General features: G+C 38.1%; 2 protein-coding genes across 2 annotated transcripts; one reads left to right on the forward strand and one right to left on the reverse strand.

Annotated features, from left to right (window-relative positions):
• Positions 1-27: 27 nt before the first annotated feature.
• On the reverse strand, positions 28-7393 carry LOC107190885 (neuroblastoma-amplified sequence-like). The gene is made up of 19 exons (XM_015579772.1): positions 7324-7393; positions 7119-7231; positions 6783-7017; positions 6251-6669; positions 5797-6180; positions 5521-5731; positions 5235-5452; positions 4844-5173; positions 4543-4748; positions 4166-4462; positions 3767-4103; positions 3287-3699; positions 2843-3142; positions 2465-2753; positions 2076-2393; positions 1594-2005; positions 623-1515; positions 417-539; positions 28-306 (listed from the first exon to the last, which is right to left on the reverse strand). Exons 2-19 carry the CDS (start codon positions 7209-7211, stop codon positions 28-30), a joined length of 5757 nt encoding a protein of 1918 aa, XP_015435258.1. The 5' UTR covers positions 7212-7231; positions 7324-7393.
• A 174-nt stretch (positions 7394-7567) lies between these two features.
• Positions 7568-9917, forward strand: LOC107190926 (COP9 signalosome complex subunit 2). Its single transcript, XM_015579830.1, has 9 exons — positions 7568-7692; positions 8009-8203; positions 8269-8394; positions 8485-8652; positions 8726-8900; positions 8977-9115; positions 9202-9418; positions 9491-9631; positions 9719-9917. Exons 1-9 carry the CDS (start codon positions 7639-7641, stop codon positions 9836-9838), a joined length of 1335 nt encoding a protein of 444 aa, XP_015435316.1. The 5' UTR covers positions 7568-7638; the 3' UTR covers positions 9839-9917.
• Positions 9918-17870: the final 7953 nt, after the last annotated feature.

Raw genomic sequence — 17870 nt, forward strand, 5'->3', positions numbered from 1 at the left:
AAAAACGCGGTATTAGCGATTATTTTATCAGAAGTTTTTCATGAGAAGTTCGAAACAAGTATCAAACGTGCACAAAGATGGTGGTATATCCTCCATTAATCTGATTATGCATAAAGCGTGTGATATATGCTTGTTTTTCTTTAATTCTCGTACAAGAATTTCCGCATTCTTTCTGGTATTTGACAAAGATCGATTGACGAGTACATGCTCGATAACTTGCCCATATACTTCGTGATTCGGATCGAAAGATGCCGTTAAATTTTTTAAAAATAACGTTTCTAATATTGGCGCTGTTAATGTCATTTCCTGAAGTACAAAATGGAGGATGTATAGAAAATAAGGACACTATGTTAAAACTATTGAAGACATAATTAAGACACTACTTTAAGGCTATTTTAGTTAAATTATATACTCACTTTGTGCCTTTCATTAAGAATATTTATAGCTTCTGCGTGAAATACTGGATCATCCATGTTCAACCTGATATAAATCGCGTGTGCTAACGGAATTTCTTCTTTATTTAAGAATTCCTTAAACACCTGTCAGTCATAATGTTAAGATATTATTAACATGTAAATGTTTTACTACTAATGTATGAGTAATAATTTTTTGTGAAACTTACGTCCTGTGAAGATAAAGCTTCCATTAAATCCTTATATTCTTGAAAAATCTGTTTGTTATAGTTTTTATCATTTTCGTGTATACACACAATCGCTAGTTTCATCATTTTTAAAATCGGATGTTTGTCAATAGTTGTGTATACAGGATCGTTAAATTTAGGCCATTGCAATAATATTTCCTTTATTTCATAATAATGATTCTCAGTTCGTATTTTATCATGTACTCTTTCAAACGCCTCAAAGCGGTCTTTTTCCATTTTACAATCACCAATTTCTTTCGCTAATGAAATACTATCTATATCCGCTTCGTGTTCTGGAATGTTTTTCTTGTTTTCTATAGTTTCTCCTATGTCTTCATCGGAAAAATTGCCCCAGTCATTCGTCCACTCTACTTCGTCTTTGATATTAGACTCAGAATAATTTTTGTTAACTTTATCCTTTCCATCAATCTGAGAGGTCAGTTCTTCAGTGGATCTTTTCTCTTCCTTAGATTCTTCAGAAATTATCATTGAACTTTGAATAGGATTGTCCTCAACTATTTGATTCGAATCAAAAAATTTGAAGTCATCTACTTCCTGACCATTAAGCAAACGTGTTTGCCAATACTTAAAACCCTCGTAGATATCGGATTCCTTATACTTATGCGCTATGTTAATTATTTTTCGCATTAAACTTAACGGTTTAAATAAATATAAATTTTCAAAGTCTCTATACAACTGTTTATGTAGCACCAAAGAATAATAATACATTGCTGTCTGACTATACAATTCTGTTTGGGCTAGTTCAGTTAAAATATGTTGCGTCTCTTTTATACAATTTTTCTGTATACTAAATAAATAAGACATTCCTAACAGCCAATCTTCTTGTATAGTATGTTTTGCACATTCTAAAAATACTGAAACAAAAAAATTACCATTTTTTTCTTAATACCTAATTTATGTCCATTACACTTCAAATTTCATGTAATACTTACAATGATTAATGTCGCTCACTTCTAAACCATAGCATGACGATTCACTTAACATTGTTATCCTCAAAAAGGCGCGACAACATCTTAATTTTGTATTTTCTATATCTGGCATCGAATAGCTTACATACTTAGTATCCAAATTACTAAGTCTACCTCTTTCATGTAAACATTCATAAAAACATGGAAAACTTTGGACGTCGTTATCATCTTCATGACTTTCCTTGTCATTATGTTCTACATCGTTGACCTGGTCACTTGCAAAACCGAGACTTAATCTAGATTTCCAGAAATTCGTATCGCTGATATTTTTTATTAAACCAAACGTTGATTTTTTCATAATACTTGCAGAAGTCTTTACTATTTCTGTGGAAGCTTCTAACACTTTTGGAACGAATTCTTTTGTTTCCATTTGAGGCTGCAAATTAAAGACAATATAGTATGATTCTTTACATTTTTATGATATCTTTTATATGTATATTCCTTACGGTAGTCATTGCATCTATAAATTCTTCTTCGCTGTCTACGTCATCAGCATCGTTTCGATTATCAGGTTCATCAGGAGGTATCCATAATTCCAAATCTTTGTGCAACATTTGTATTTCTATCAAATGTATTTGATCCAGTGCTTTATTTAGTATGTCGTTAGGCCCTTTGTTTATTGCAAACCACAGACATTTTTGTCTAGTCTTTAGATCGTCATATCCTTCACAGCATCCTAAATCGAATGCAACTGACCAAGCAGGAACGTAATTATTCTGCATTAATTGTTGACAGATAGTGGCGCAGACGCTAAAGTCCTTTACCTGTAAAGTCCCGTTGTTTGATAATAATATATTCTATTTTTATTTTAAATGATAGGTTGTAAGGACTTTACCTCGAGTGCTTTTCTTGCTATCAATTCCAAAACTTTTCCTTCTCTCGCTCTGCTATTATTCACTTCGATTCGTAGATAAGTTGCCAGAGTTAGTAATCTTTGACGACTTTTGTGAGCATCGGCTCGCCTGTTTAAGCAGTCTTGTATCAACTTTAACCTATCCTGCATTAGCCTGACTTGAAGTGGTAGTATATGGACATTGAATTCATTCAGTATTTGAAGTGAATTAATGAGATCATATTCTTCTTTGATTTGTGCATTATCATCTACAATTAGATGCAGGCAAGCTCTGGAATGATATTATTTGTGAGAATTAAAATCAGGATGACTCCTTATTTTACATAGTGCACATTATGCACATTAAATACGAGTACTCACTTAGCCAGTTCCATGTTAGAATCAGTGAGGGATTTAGAGCTATTAAAATATTCTTTGCTGGCCTCAAGGATCAAATTTACTGCTTTTTCATAGGACACTTTTAACAGGGATTGTTCGTTTTTCTTAGTTTCAATTAGTGCCGCACACGTTTGTATGTTAGATTTAACACCTGATACTAACCGCGATGACACACAGATTTCAAAGCATATTTCTATGTCAACACAGGTAAAGGTCAAAGAATGAATTTCCAACATCTCGTTCAGTAACTGTGTCCACTGTCTTTCGTCAGGAGTTGGAACTCTTAAAACAAACGTAAATATCAGTAACTTTCATTTAGTACGTTGTAAAGACAATGTACGGAAGTATACGGGTCACGTGAAAATTTTTATTGAAGAAATGAGCCTTTCTTTATACCAAAACCCCGAACATTCTTCGTTTACTTACATTTTATGCAAGGTTCTTGCCATCTGAACTAACAATTGTTTCACAACTTCAGGGTCGCTCTTGTTTTTTCTCAATGCATTCAAAGTGGTCTTAACATCATATTTATTTAAGATTTTTGTACACTCGAGTTCTCTGTCTAGTTCTTCAAGCAAAGAGATTATTCCACTACTTCTCTTTCCATCTCGGTCTTTTGCAACAGACTCTACTATACACATCGCTTTCTCATACATGTTAGGATCGTTGCAAGCATATGTGCAATCCAAGGCCAAAGTGCTAATGTCCTCTATCATCTGCAGAATTTCATTATCCTGAGATACTTTCAAGTATTCAAAAAGTTTTACTGGTAATTTGAGATCTTCTTGGCTGATACATATTAAATAATCGTTGAATAAATGTCTTTGTAGTTCGCCATCCTAGAAAATGAAAAATTTGGTAATTCATGGTAAATTCTAATTTGTTCTTTTTAATATTTATACATACCAAATATTGATGTATTCTTTTTATAAATGGGAGCACGAAATTTTTGATATCATCGACAAAACTTTTCTCGGTAGTCATGCTCATTAACAGTTTAATTTTTTCTAAATTAGACAACTTTTGTAGTTGATCTAAAGACAGATCTTCTAGATAAACTTTATAAAGAAGATCGTCTAATGTTTCCAAATCAAACAGTAAATTTTCTAAACCATTAATGTTATGAGATTTCCCAATTTTTATTAATTGTAAAGCATTGTCAACCATATAACTATTTCTTTCAATTTGGTAGGCTCTCGATTCGTACCATTTTTGCAACAATTCCGGCGTAAGTGTGGTACCTCTTAAATATGAATGTTAAATATAACAAGTATATTTCGAGCGAAGTATAATACTGTAACTTACCTATATACGGATAACGATGGATTGGATTCATAAAGTAGCTCTGACTTATCATCATTGTCCAGACTAACTACTTCGTTGAATTCAGTCTTCTCGGACCAATCCTTTTGTCGTAATTCTTGTTGATCAAGCAAAAACAATTGATTATCGGTGTCACACTTTGGTAGGAGCTCCTTATATTTCAATGGATTTAATGTTTCTGGGAAGAAGCTGATGATCGCTAGCCAGTGAGGTAGCAAACTTTCTCCATAATAAGTAAACATAATTTCAACCCCTTGGCAATCACTATTTTTGGCAAATCTACGTTTAACGAAATATTCTTAGTAGACGTATAAAATCTTCCATCATACTGTAAATAACTTGTATTATTTTGTTAGTACCTAATTGCATTTTCAACCGCTGAAAGTTGTCGAAATTCTTCGTAAAAGTTTTTATCGTATTTTAACGAGGATCCCAAAATAATTTCGTATGTGAGTAATTTGTCCAAATGATGTAGAAGTTTTCTTCTATATTTAATTAAATCAATCTGAGCATCAGACAAATTATTGACATCAATCTTATCGAGTAATACATTTGCTTTCTGTGCCTGTGTGTTTATAAACGTTTAATATAGTTACTAAAACGGTTTAGTATTTTATTCTGTATATATATTGAATGTTGTCAGATAAGGATACAGCTTACCTGTCGTAAACTTACACTAACTTCATCCATATCATTCCAGTCTTCATCTGTGTTGTCCGCTACAAATTTTCCATTGTCACATGTCCCAACAGCTATTAGTGTTTCCAAGTTAGCACCTTTCAATCCAAAATTTAATAATTCTCTTGCTGCTTCAATAGTATCTGGAACGCGGGTCACACATTCGTGTAGGACCCAAGATCGTTTGGTAACTTTACTCAAATGTTCTTGAATAGCGTTCAAAGATAATTTAGATTTTCGCCACTGTGTCTGATAAACGAGATCAGTGTCTAAGTTGTATGTATTAGCTAAGGCCAAAGCTTCTTCGTATTCCTGTAAGAAATTCCAAATATTTACTTCATTCATTTTGAAATACTAATGTAAATATTTATACCTCTATGTCGATTTTCCTCGAATAAAGTTCTTCAGGTGTTGTACTTTTTAAACCAAGGATTCTGTATGTTCTAAACAATACTTTTGATTTCTTTCTTTTAGGCTGAAATCTTTCGATGTCGGTTATGGAGTACAAAGTACTTTGCATTAAATTTGTGGTATAATTTAATATGCTGACTGGTTCTAACTCATCTTCTTCTTCACTTTCTGATGAGGCTTCTAGAAAATTGAATTAATTATATTTTTCATTGGGCATATACCTACTACATAATGTACAGTATATAAACCTGATATTTGGCCTTCCACATTCGATTCCCTATTTCGTTTTTTACTTGTTATAAAGGTTTCAGAGTCCAAACACAAAAAGCCTCGATCTGAACCAAGCTCACATATCTGTGGTTGTCCGGTTAGAAATTCTGGACTTGTTCCTAAAAGATTCTTCAGGTTTTTTGTAGCACACACAGAAATAGATCCAGCATATCTTGCAATTATAATTGTCTACAAGAATATAACCAAAATATATATAACATCTTAGTAATTCAGCTATAAGAAAAAAGTATTACCTGATCAGACCACCAACCAATATCTAATGGATGGAATTCTGTAATACCTGGTGGAAACTTCTTTAATTTTGCATGTCCAAATGGATTCGGTATATTAAAATCTGGCTGCTCAGACAATTTCCATTTCTTTTGTAATAATAAATTTGGTAACCCCCACAAGGATATAGAACCATCAGTGTGCATACATATCATGTATTGACTATTTGGAGAGATCTTTATTTTGAATATAATTGATTCTGGTTGCAAACTTAATGATGGAATAATGTTCCATATAGAAAATCTTGACTGAGTTTTTGATTCATCATCAAAGGCAAATGTCAATTTGCAATACGGGTAATCATCTAAGGGTCTCCATGATGTTAAACCACTCTCTGAAGCTGTTGACTATAACAAAACACATAGAATGCAACAATATTGTTCTGAAATGGATTTATATAAGAAACTGATTAATTACCGTTAATTTTCGAGTTATTGTATTTCCAGCAACATAGAAAAGACAATGTTTCTCATCATAAACAACTGCATTGACCCCATTTTTATAAAAATGGCCAAAAGAGAATTCATAATTCGCTTCAAATCCATTGTTCAGTGAAATGTGATAAGATCTGAGCAGGCCACTGTATGTAATCAACATGAACTCATAAGACCACTTTTCAGATTTTGTTCTTGGTTTAAGAAATATCATAGAAGCTATAGCGTCACCAGCTTCTAAAATCTGAGGGTTCTGAGAAACAGTCTTTGGACTTATGTTAAAAATATTATTTCCCAGAGCATTATAAAAGGAAGTGCAACCATTACTAGACGCTAATACTAAAAGTGTTCCATCTGGGCTCCAAGATAATTTGCGCCACTGTGAGAAAGCATCCTTCGGAACTAACATTATGAAAATAATTATAAATGATATAAGTTAGATTTTGAATGTTGAATCCTTACATAAAAAAAACAGAGCATGAGTATTTGAAATTTTGTATTAACTCATTACTCACCACAGGCTTTCCCAACAACTGATGAGTACTCATCTTTTGCTTTTCGTATTTCTATGACATTTTCTTGTAAAACAGCAAGTAATCTTCCAGAATCTCCAATTGCAAATTTCCATGGTAAAGTAAGACTGATTTGCTGTGATATGCTTTCTGGTAAGCTGTACCTATTATTCAGATACCTGAGTGCATTTTTAATTGTTCCAGTTGTCGGTAATATTATAGCATCGTTTTTGCATTTCTAGAACGAGTATTGGTTGTATAAAATAATATTAACATGCTCTTATACGTAAGTTACGGGTAACATGATTTTCATTCTGATAAAATTTTACGCTGACTCACAATTAATTCCGGTTCTTGTTTGCGAACAAAATACTCTAGCAATTCATAAAGTATAGGTTCATTTTCACTTGACACTTCATTGCAATTAATCATTTTGAGGCCAGAAACATAACCTATTGCACCGACAAAAACATATTTAGAGCGTGAGTGAAATCAGTCAGAACATGACATGTCACTAGGCAACGTCATGGCTATATTTCCTTACCTGCTACAGAAGATAAGTGAGCTTAAGTGAAATTTACTTGTTCACCACCACAGAAGTAAGCCAATAGAAGTAATTATCCGGGAATTGTGTGCATTTTATTGAAAATAATTCAGAATAATAGGACCATATTGATAGGGTATATCTTTACAGTGGATCAGCAGCGATGCAAGCTGCACAACAGCGCTGCACATGTATTATGAGCTTAGTGCACACATGTGAATTTCAAAATATAAACTGGTTAGAGCTTGCGGTTGTCAACAGGGTAGCGTGAACTTTTTTATTTCCGATATACGAGGTATTTAAGTATTTCGAAAAATGTCAGACGGCGAGGATGATTTTATGTGCGAGGAAGAGGAAGATTATGGTCTTGTGAGTATTCGTTTTTACAGAGCAGAAACGTTGTCACTTTCGTAAACGTTCCGGTCAAATAATAGGTTAGAATTCTCATTTTGACATGTATGAAATTTGAAAATAGTTTTGGAGCTATTTTGTAATCTCTGGATGATATAGGATTTTGTTGTAGGGATGTTTCTTAAAAAGATAGAAATTTAGCGGTATTAAGTAGCATTTTAATTTCCTTTAGGTTATATTGATGCTTTTCATTTCCTTCTTTGCCATGTTGCTATATTAGGTTACTGTAGAATTTGGATAATTCAATAAGACATTGTTGTAATACCAATTTTAGGAATACTCTGAAGATTCAAATTCAGAGCCAGATGTTGATTTAGAAAATCAATATTACAATAGTAAAGCACTGAAAGAAGATGACCCTACGGCAGCACTGCAAAGTTTTCAAAAAGTTCTGGACTTGGAGGGTGGTGAAAAAGGCGAATGGGGCTTCAAAGCTTTAAAACAAATGATAAAAATTAATTTTAAATTGGTGGGTTATTTAAAGTAGTATTGTGTAAGAATATATTCATGAATTATGATGATTGATTTCCGTAGGCCAATTACAAAGAAATGATGGCCAGGTATAAACAATTACTTACATATATCAAAAGTGCAGTTACAAGAAACCATTCAGAAAAATCTATAAACTCCATATTAGATTATATCAGTACATCTAAGAATGTGAGTGTTTCTAGTAAGGTGTAATCTCTAATTTGATTTAATTTGTGCAAATTTATCATTCTTTTTGGTTTGTTATCCTATATTTTGTAGATGGAATTATTACAAGATTTTTATGAGACCACGTTAGATGCATTAAAAGATGCTAAGAACGATAGGTTATGGTTTAAGACAAACACAAAGTTGGGGAAGTTATACTTTGATCGATCAGATTTTAATAAGTTAGCAAAAATATTGAAACAACTTCATCAGAGTTGTCAGGTGGGTGTTGTTTAATTAAATTTCTATCGAATAGAGATAGAATTCATGAGCTCTTACATATATGTTTCAATAGACTGACGATGGAGAGGATGATTTGAAAAAAGGGACACAGTTATTAGAGATTTATGCTCTAGAAATACAAATGTACACAGCACAAAAGAACAATAAGAAGTTAAAGACTTTGTACGAACAGAGTTTACATATTAAGAGCGCGATACCTCATCCGTTAATAATGGGAGTGATCAGAGGTAAGGTAATATAATTGTTACTGACGAAATTAAAACTTAGATGTAGTAGGTAACATAATTGTGTATTTTGTATAAGAATGTGGAGGAAAAATGCACTTAAGAGAAGGTGAATTCGAAAGAGCACATACTGACTTCTTTGAAGCCTTTAAAAACTATGATGAGTCTGGTTCACCAAGACGTACCACATGTTTAAAATATTTAGTTCTAGCAAATATGTAAGTAACTTGTAGTAAGAGGAAAGTAAGGTTGATTAGAAAATGAATAGACCGAGTTGTTATTAAGACATTATTCTTAAAAACAGGCTAATGAAATCTGGAATCAATCCTTTTGATTCCCAAGAAGCAAAGCCATACAAAAACGATCCAGAGATCTTAGCAATGACGAACTTAGTGGTCAGTTATCAAAATAACGATATCAACCAATTCGAACTAATTCTAAAACAAAATAGAAATAATATAATGGATGATCCATTTATAAGAGAGCACATCGAAGACTTATTACGTAATATACGCACTCAGGTATGTTTAAAATGTGTGCATAATTGGGTTTCCACACTTTCAGACATGACATACGTTCATTAAACTTTATAGGTTCTGATTAAATTAATAAAACCGTACACTAGAATTTATATCCCTTTTATAAGCAAAGAATTGAATATCGATGTGTCGGAAGTTGAGAGTCTTTTAGTGTCTTGTATTTTGGATAACACCATATGCGGCCGTATCGATCAGGTAACACGATTAAATTTATCTTACCGATAAATAACCGTACTCTCTCTTAGTCTCGAAACCGGGATATTGTATTTCATTCGTTAACAGGTGAACCAAGTCCTCGAGCTGGACAAAAAATCAGTATGCGCAGCGCGTTACAATGCTCTCGACAAATGGACGAGTCAGCTGCATTCATTGCACTTAGCCATAGTGAATAAAATGGCATAAAAAAGTACGGTGCGCGTGAACCCAGAACAAAAAATCGAGCTCTAGACATTACTCTGTATAGTATATCATAAATGCCTGTCACCAGTTACATGAAAAATAAAATCTATTGTGATATAATAAAGTTAGAATTTTAATACGATTCACTTACTGTACCTTGTCTCGAATCGATTAAGTCTTCATCGATAAAATTTTCTATTAAATTCGGATCACTCCTTATCTATAACAGCTGCGGAACATTATCATAACTATTGGCCCTTGAGCCAAATTGATCCCGAGAATATCGAGTCATTTAAATGATACAATATCAAAAACGAATCCGATGACGGTCGCCGTATATTTATGATCCACACTTTCTTCTGACGAGAAACACGATTCTTCGACTTACAGATTATAACTTTAATTATAACTTCAGCCCCGAAGTGTACCACCGTAAGGTATTACGATTCGAGTCTCAAGCTCCGTTCAATTAACAAAGCTTTCATTCATCTGGCCTAATTCCTGCGGAAGTTCGATACACGGGTGCAATTGAACCGCCCGCTCCCTTCCCCGCGCACAAGGTTGTGCGCTAGAAACGGGGGAAGGATGACGAACGTGCCGTCTCGGTGGAATGGCCCGTGCTGGTTTTAGCTCCGTTTCAAGCATTGTTATTCAGTCTACGTTCGCGCCTATGTAAATGTTGGTTAACCCCAGAACCCGTGGGCTGGGCGGCTGTGGGGTCCCTAGGCTCGTCCTTCATCCACGCCGCGCCACAGGGACGGTATAATCCTCTCGTCCTCTCGAACCGGGTTCGTCCTCATCCTCGCCACGTTTAAGGTGGCAGCTTGCGAACAACCATTCACGGCAGCGTCTCCCGTTCTTGCTGGAAAATCAATTTCTGACTTAAAACTGTGGTGCAACGAACACCACCTTCCTGACTGTACACGTTGTTTCCTGGTTTTCACTTAATGTCCGTCGGCCCACCGCGGAGCCGGCCTCGTGTTCTCGGTTTTACGACACCGAAGGATGGACTCGTAGGAATATCGCAATGCGGCAGAAAGTTTAAGAAAGCTCGTGAGTTCGTGGAAACGATCACGCAGAAAGAGAAATGTTGAGCTTGTTTACGGAAACATGAAATTTGCTTGGGTTCCTGTATCTTCAGAAAGTTCAGCTCCACAAGCGTTTCGAATATAACGAATTTTAATATTCTTAGGGAAGGGGTGGGGAGGGAGAAGTCTGGGTTAGAGAACAGGAGACGACGCGAGTCTTTAAGAAAATTGGGGTTCGAAGAGGAGGCACTTGGAAGACCTGTGAAATCGTCGATGGAACCGCTTTCCCACGAGTTTCCGTGTATTTTGACGGTAAGACCGTAGTGCGGAGTCGCGGTTTTCGGCTGCAGTCGGCGTGATTAGCGGGCACACGCGAGGTACACGCGTGAAACGACGTCGACGATAACGACTATGACGACGGTGGAACCTCCCTTCCTCCATCCCCCCAGCGTTAATTGGCACTTGCAATCAAAGCGCGGCTCGAAATACCTGCTGGTATTCACGCGGTTCCTCCACCTCACCCACCCCCCTTTGGGGGGTCTTTGAAACGAAATTTTCCTTGAAATTTCAGCCTCTGCCGAGAGGCGAGCACCGAAGCGGGACTTCTACTTGAAAAATGAAGCTACTTAACTCTCTGGAACAGGCAGAGTGTGATTTTTTTTTTCGTGCACTTCAGTGATCAGTAATATTTCGAATCTTAAACATCGCAGAGCAGGTTATGGCATCCTAGTTGAGTTTTAGGATATGTTTCACAGGTTAGTTCGATTATCTCCGATGAATCTAAAAGTGGTGTACAGGGTGTTACATAGTACAACCGGGTAGGTACCGATCCTACGTGAAAAAGTAAATCGACTTTGAAAAGTGTTCCGAAACACGTGGTATTCGTCGTAGTAGTAAGTAGAAACGGAATGCAACGAACAGACGCGCTGGCAAAGTCCTATGTATCCAAATCGATTTTCTCAAAAAATTCGTAGAATCAGTTACACGACACTCTGTTTAATAGTTTAAAGATATCCTGAAAAACAGGATCATTATTAAATTTTTAATACTCCGCTGCTTTCCACCGCGAAGTTAATTCACTTGGATGCCGGATAAGGTTGGAAATACCGGGGTAGTAATTAAAGCTATCGACCTCCGCGAAGTCAGAACGAAAGAAGAAGGCTCGTTTCAGCGGAAATACCGGACCGAGGTCAACACGAAATCAAAGATCCGGCTAAACATTAATGAACCACCGTGTCCGAAGGAGGAGGAGGAGGAGCCAGCTCGTGCAGTTACGAGCGGATCCCCGGCCCTTTGAGGAGAGTTAATTTAAGTGAAAACTCCATTTTCAGTGTCACTCCCGTACCCCACCGGTCCCCTCTGCCCCCACAGGCCACGGGAGAGAAAAAAAGGATCCCCGAACGAGTTTTATACACTTCCCCTCACGCGTATAACTACCTGAAACGTTATATACTCGTGGATCCTCCTTCCGGCGTTTCGAGACGCGCCCCTTTCTCTACAACCGAAAGAATTTCGGGTGTCTACGTTTCATTCTGTTCGTGGAGGATCTATCGCCGTGGGTCGATGGAGATTAATACCGTTAATTAATCGTCGAACGAACGAGAAAAGGAATAGAGTCCATTATCGTGTAAGCCGGTGGCTGGCCGAACCCGTGCACGGTTATCTCGGTGCCTACTGCTCTTCGGGGATCGAAAACTTCATCGAGGATTCATTCGTTTCTACGGTAGATCTTCGGTCGAGTCGGCCAGCTTTCAATTGAAAACACGATCCACGTGTGATTCAGGTGTGAATTGTGTAGTGGCATCTGGCATTCTTTACGTCAGTTTACTGTCAATATAAAAAGTAGTTCCACATTCGGCTCCATTGACGTAAATAGCATTTTTGTATAGGGACGGGGGGTAGGTCCATGGGCATAGCCAGGTTATCAGTCAGGAGGGGCAAAAATATTAACATATCGACTGTCACAGTGAAAAAGGCTGTACGTAGCTGGAAAAACTTTATTTTGTTTTTAAAGTCATAAATCGTTGAAAATGTATACGTTTTGTTAATAGAGGCTGTTGGTAGTGTTTCAAATTATACGGCAATACTAAATATTACGTAAAAATCTCTCACTGCCCCTCCCCCTGTCGACGCCCATGGGTAGCTCGCCTGACTTTCGCCCATACACTCCCCATCAGGCGCCTTCATGTATTTTATACCACATTTTACAATAATTATTTACACATTTATTTAACACTAGAACTAAGAATAGAAAGATATAAACAGAATTCTTAAAAATGAAGAAAAATACGTAACGATCGGACGACCAGTTTCCGCCAGAAAATAAAGAACTCCGAATCCCAGTCCGAGGATCATTCCCCCTCCGCGGAACTCCGTCGGAACCGACACGTTGGGAATTTTTTTTTTTCTTCGGTCCCCGAAGAAACAACCCACGGCAAGAACTCTCTCTGGTTCGCGACAACTCGTCCGCTGGTCATATATCACCGGAACAAGGTATATAGGGTTTTTCGGCGGGGCGTCACGACGCTAGTCGCCGGGGCCGAGCGTATAATCTCTCAAGTATTGTTCGCGCCTCGCGTCGATTTATCCCCCCCCCCCCCCCCCCCCGGGGGGACCGGCCAGGGACGACAATCGCCGCGAAACGGGAATCGGGAACGGAGGAGGGGGATGTAGAAACACATCTGCCAGTTTTTAGCAGCGTCACCATATATCATAAGCGCGAGCGGAACGTTCCGTGGGCGAAGGGGGGGTTGCCACCAGCTGAACCATCTATCTTGTACGGCTTAACTCGCGCGGATGTGTACGCGTGGTACCAGGGCCGGCGCTACCATTAAGGCGATCTAGGCAGTCGCCTAGGGCGTAAACCAAGAGAAGGTGCAAAAATCCAACGAAAGTAACCTAATATTTTTGTTGCACTAACAAGGGAAGGCACGGAAGTGTCCTCCTCCGATTTTGATAAAACTTCGTATGTCTGTTAAGCAGTCAAAAATAAGGGATACGTATGTTTTTTAACGGTAAAATAACCTGGCGCCGACACTGCGTGGTACACATTCTTGAGAATTTTACACGTTTGCGTGGATATTTCCAACAGTGTGAAGTCTCGAATGTTTTCCTCGGGGTGGGAGGGTTGGTGACCGTGTTGTCGCGAGTTTCGATGGCAAGACAGCCCCTGTAACGCAATAGTCGACTTGGACGTCGCGAGAAACCTTTTTTCCCCCGGTTACCTCGAGAAGGGTCGTTTTCCAGCGACGCGTAACTTTCCGCGACCGAGCTCTTTCGACGTTCGAAGGAACTGGACAAGAGACGAATTGGAAAATTGAATCGATTAGAGCAGAGGAAGGGGAAGCGTTGAAACTTTCCTCCCCTCTCGGTCGTTTCACTTCCACGGTGGAAATGTCCTTTGCGTTAAAGATCTTCGGAGAGCCTGAAAGGATACAGTTAAACGTGTTCCGTTCTTCGAGGATATAATTTACGGACGTCTTGGAGCGAGTTTACTGTGTAATTTGTTATGTTGTGATAGTGATGGTGAATAATCGAAGACTCTTTGAAGATAAAATATATTTGGTAATATGATATATTGTGTTGTCAGTTCTGTTTGATTTTAAATCGTCGGTATGTAGTCATAGTTTATTGTAACGTGTGTCGTAAAATATGTTACACGATGTTTTGTAAGGGATTGGTAATCTGTTAAAAGTATTGGTGGACTTGTGAATAATATATCCAAACATTTTCGAATATCGGGTGTTGAAACAGAGGACCGAATTTGGTCTATCCCATTTCTTGAGACGAGGTCACTTCACGAGGTGATTTCTTATGAAAAAATAAGAACAAAATATGAAATAAAATTTTTTCATTTAAGACTTAGTTTTCAAGAAAATCGACTTCGAAAATTAATTTGAAACACGTGTATTCACCCTAGTAGTAAGTAGAAACACTCTTATTCAATTGCCTCCGAATCTAGCAGATTTTCAAAGTCGATTTTCTCGAAAACTGAACCTTAAATGAAAAAATTTTATTCCATATTTTGTTCTTGTATATATATACATATTTATTTATATAACATATAGATGCATTTGATTACACATTGTATTTACCGAAGAAAAAATCCCTAAATATATCTTAACTTTTTCGGTCGTCAAGGTAGAATGACCCCTTAAGAAGAACCAGAGATCTCCGCTACAGTCATGATTCCTCGACAATGTACGAACATTCGAGTCCGCTCGCGATGTTGGGGCCATTTAGAAATCATTTAAAACACGGGGAAAAGTTACTCGAGACAAGTGGCCGCGATGGTAATAATCAAAATAGAACGAGGATACGGTGGCCAGGAGAGCATTCGTTCGTTCGTTCGTCGGAAAGTTGACCCTCGTGGACCAGTTCCGTACGAGGTTCGCGTGGCAAATCGATCGGGAAAGTTTACCCGTCGCCCCCGTCGAGACAGCCAGAGTTCGAATCTATTCGGTATTTAGTAGGTCCATGAAAATGTACGAGCATCGGGGAAAACCGAAATTTTAATCTCGAGAACGGTAAACGAGGACTGTCCCCGCGAAGATGACCTCGCGTGTACTGTACACTACCGCTCATAAGTATTAGGATATCCGGTCGGTATGAAGAAAATGTGTAATACCAAAAAAGGGTTCGTAACTTGTACCATAATTAGTACCCGACAAATGTTAAAAAAAGTCGTACTAAACATGCGTCGAAAAATTCGTATTTTATAAACAATTTTTTATTTCGATTAAAGCTAGTCACTTCCTCGCTACGGGAGCTATCGTACAATATGGATTATCTTATCGTGTCTTCATTTTCTGATTACAGAAGGTTTTGCGACAATTTTGATCAGTTTCTCACAATTTCTAAAAATTATGAACTCTCTCTGCATCGCCCTGTACAAGCCACGTTTATTACTTTATAACAGCACAAGCGTTGTCATCGAGCTTTAGTGTCTTCTAAACGATATTTATTTTAGACTTTCAGCAATTTTTTAATACCTTGTCACACCTACTGCATATTCGATAAGTGTCCTGATACTTACGAGCTGGAGTGTACGTACACGGCGGAATTAATCCATCCGTGAACGCGCTCGAGCCGGATAAAAGGGGGTTCGGCATATTGGTAAATTGAGAAGTTCCTCCCTGGGATCAACGGTAAATCCAGGACATTTACATTTTATGATATTTGTCGGGTGGGGGACCTTCGACCCTTGTTGCCGTCGGTGGTAGAGACATTCCTTAAGCCGAGGCCATCCCTTCGTTCCCACACAAATATCCCCGTCGCTTCGCGCCATTCTCCTCCTACCACCACGTTTTTCCACCTCTTTCTCCGAGCCACGATGTGTATTATTCGCCGTGAAATATACGCGTACGAAGAAAGAAAAAAAAAAGCGAAGAAAACCACGAGAAAAAGAAATAGAACCGCTCATTATAACGGCCGGAGGAGAGAACGCGAACTTTGGAATCCGCCTTCAAGACGTCGTCCTCTTACATTTTTTTTGCTTTTCTACACGGGGAACGAATTTTATATATTGCCCTTTGCTCGGTACGACGTTGTATTTCCTCGTGGGCTTTATTTTTCGGAAGACCAGAAGGGAACGCGTATTATTTCAAGACATTTGCTTTTCCTCGCGGTGAACGGTGGTTAACGTTAAACGTACGACTATCTTTCTCTTTCCGAATGTGTATTCTATTTAAAACCACAACGATGGAATTGTATATTGAAATACACGCGTTATTTAACCGAGAAATGGAGAGAAGGAAACGCGTAGGCGGATGATACGCGATATCGGTTCAGTCCAGGTTTTCCATTTTTTCGTTTCCTTTAATTCGAAGTTATAATTTTCGAGGATCGTTGACATAAAAATGAAAAAAAAAGAAGAAACATCTTGTATCGGTTCGTATTTCCTTGATCCTAGTGTAACATCGTTTCAGTAACGTGTGTATTTCCCATCCACCCACCCCATTAGTTCCAAAATAATTACGCGGCCACGCGTTTGCGTACGATACCGCGGCGGTCGTTATTGTTCCACTGATATCTGGATCGCATAAATACCGGTATCCGTTGCATTCATTCGCCCCCCCCTCCCCCCGTTATCGTTGTAACGGCGAGCATTTATTACGCATCTGACCGAAAGGGTCGGCCGTTCCCGTTGTTAATTCCATAATTGAACGGCAACGGTACAGCCGCAATATAGTTGTTGGTTTCTGGTGAAAAAATCGACCATGAGATTTTCTCTTCAGACAGCACCTGATGGAATCTGATGACGAGATTTTACTGACACCGTGGTACTGTTGGTTACTTTATTTCTCGAGGTATGAGTTCAGGACCCTTAGAACTACAGAGTAATCTAATGGACCATTATGGTCTGGGACCCATAGATGTATCTTTCATTCTACGAGGGACCAATCCTTTGAGAAACTCTAGTGGATCCTAGACTCTTTGAAGGCACTCAGTGGACCATAGGGACTATCGAAACTTTCCATGGGTTACATTGATTTCTCTTTCAAGCAATTTACATATCATCGAGATTTACTCTAGATACTAAAGCAAATTATAATGAATAATAACGAATAGAACCACAGGCAATGGATAATTCGTAGATCTTTACGTTCAAGTGTTTCGTCCAATGAAAACGATATTCCCAAAGTGGCGTTTTGCTTTATTATTTCATCAAGTATCAAGGACGCTATTACCGTCGACCAGAATCCAATTTAACAACCCACCGTGACATTATCCGTCCTGGAATTAACTGTTCGCGGGTCCTCGCGGACACGTCAGTGTATGCCAAGGTTGAACAGCATCGTCGAGGAAAGTGGTGCGGAGAATTGCGGCGACGCTAAGGGCATTATAGCGGGGACAGTTAGAGCGTGGTCTAATTAACGCGGCTAATTATGTGTCAGCGGCGTAAGATGGCCGCTGCGGGTTCGGAGACCGCGGAACGAAACGGGGCCTGCAATGGCGTCGTTCGCCGTTAACAGCGAACTGTAATTAACAACGAGCGTCGCGGGAAG

The sequence above is a fragment of the Dufourea novaeangliae genome, unplaced genomic scaffold, assembly GCF_001272555.1.
Source record: "Dufourea novaeangliae isolate 0120121106 unplaced genomic scaffold, ASM127255v1 scaffold208, whole genome shotgun sequence".
In the NCBI taxonomy this organism is placed as follows: domain Eukaryota; kingdom Metazoa; phylum Arthropoda; class Insecta; order Hymenoptera; family Halictidae; genus Dufourea; species Dufourea novaeangliae.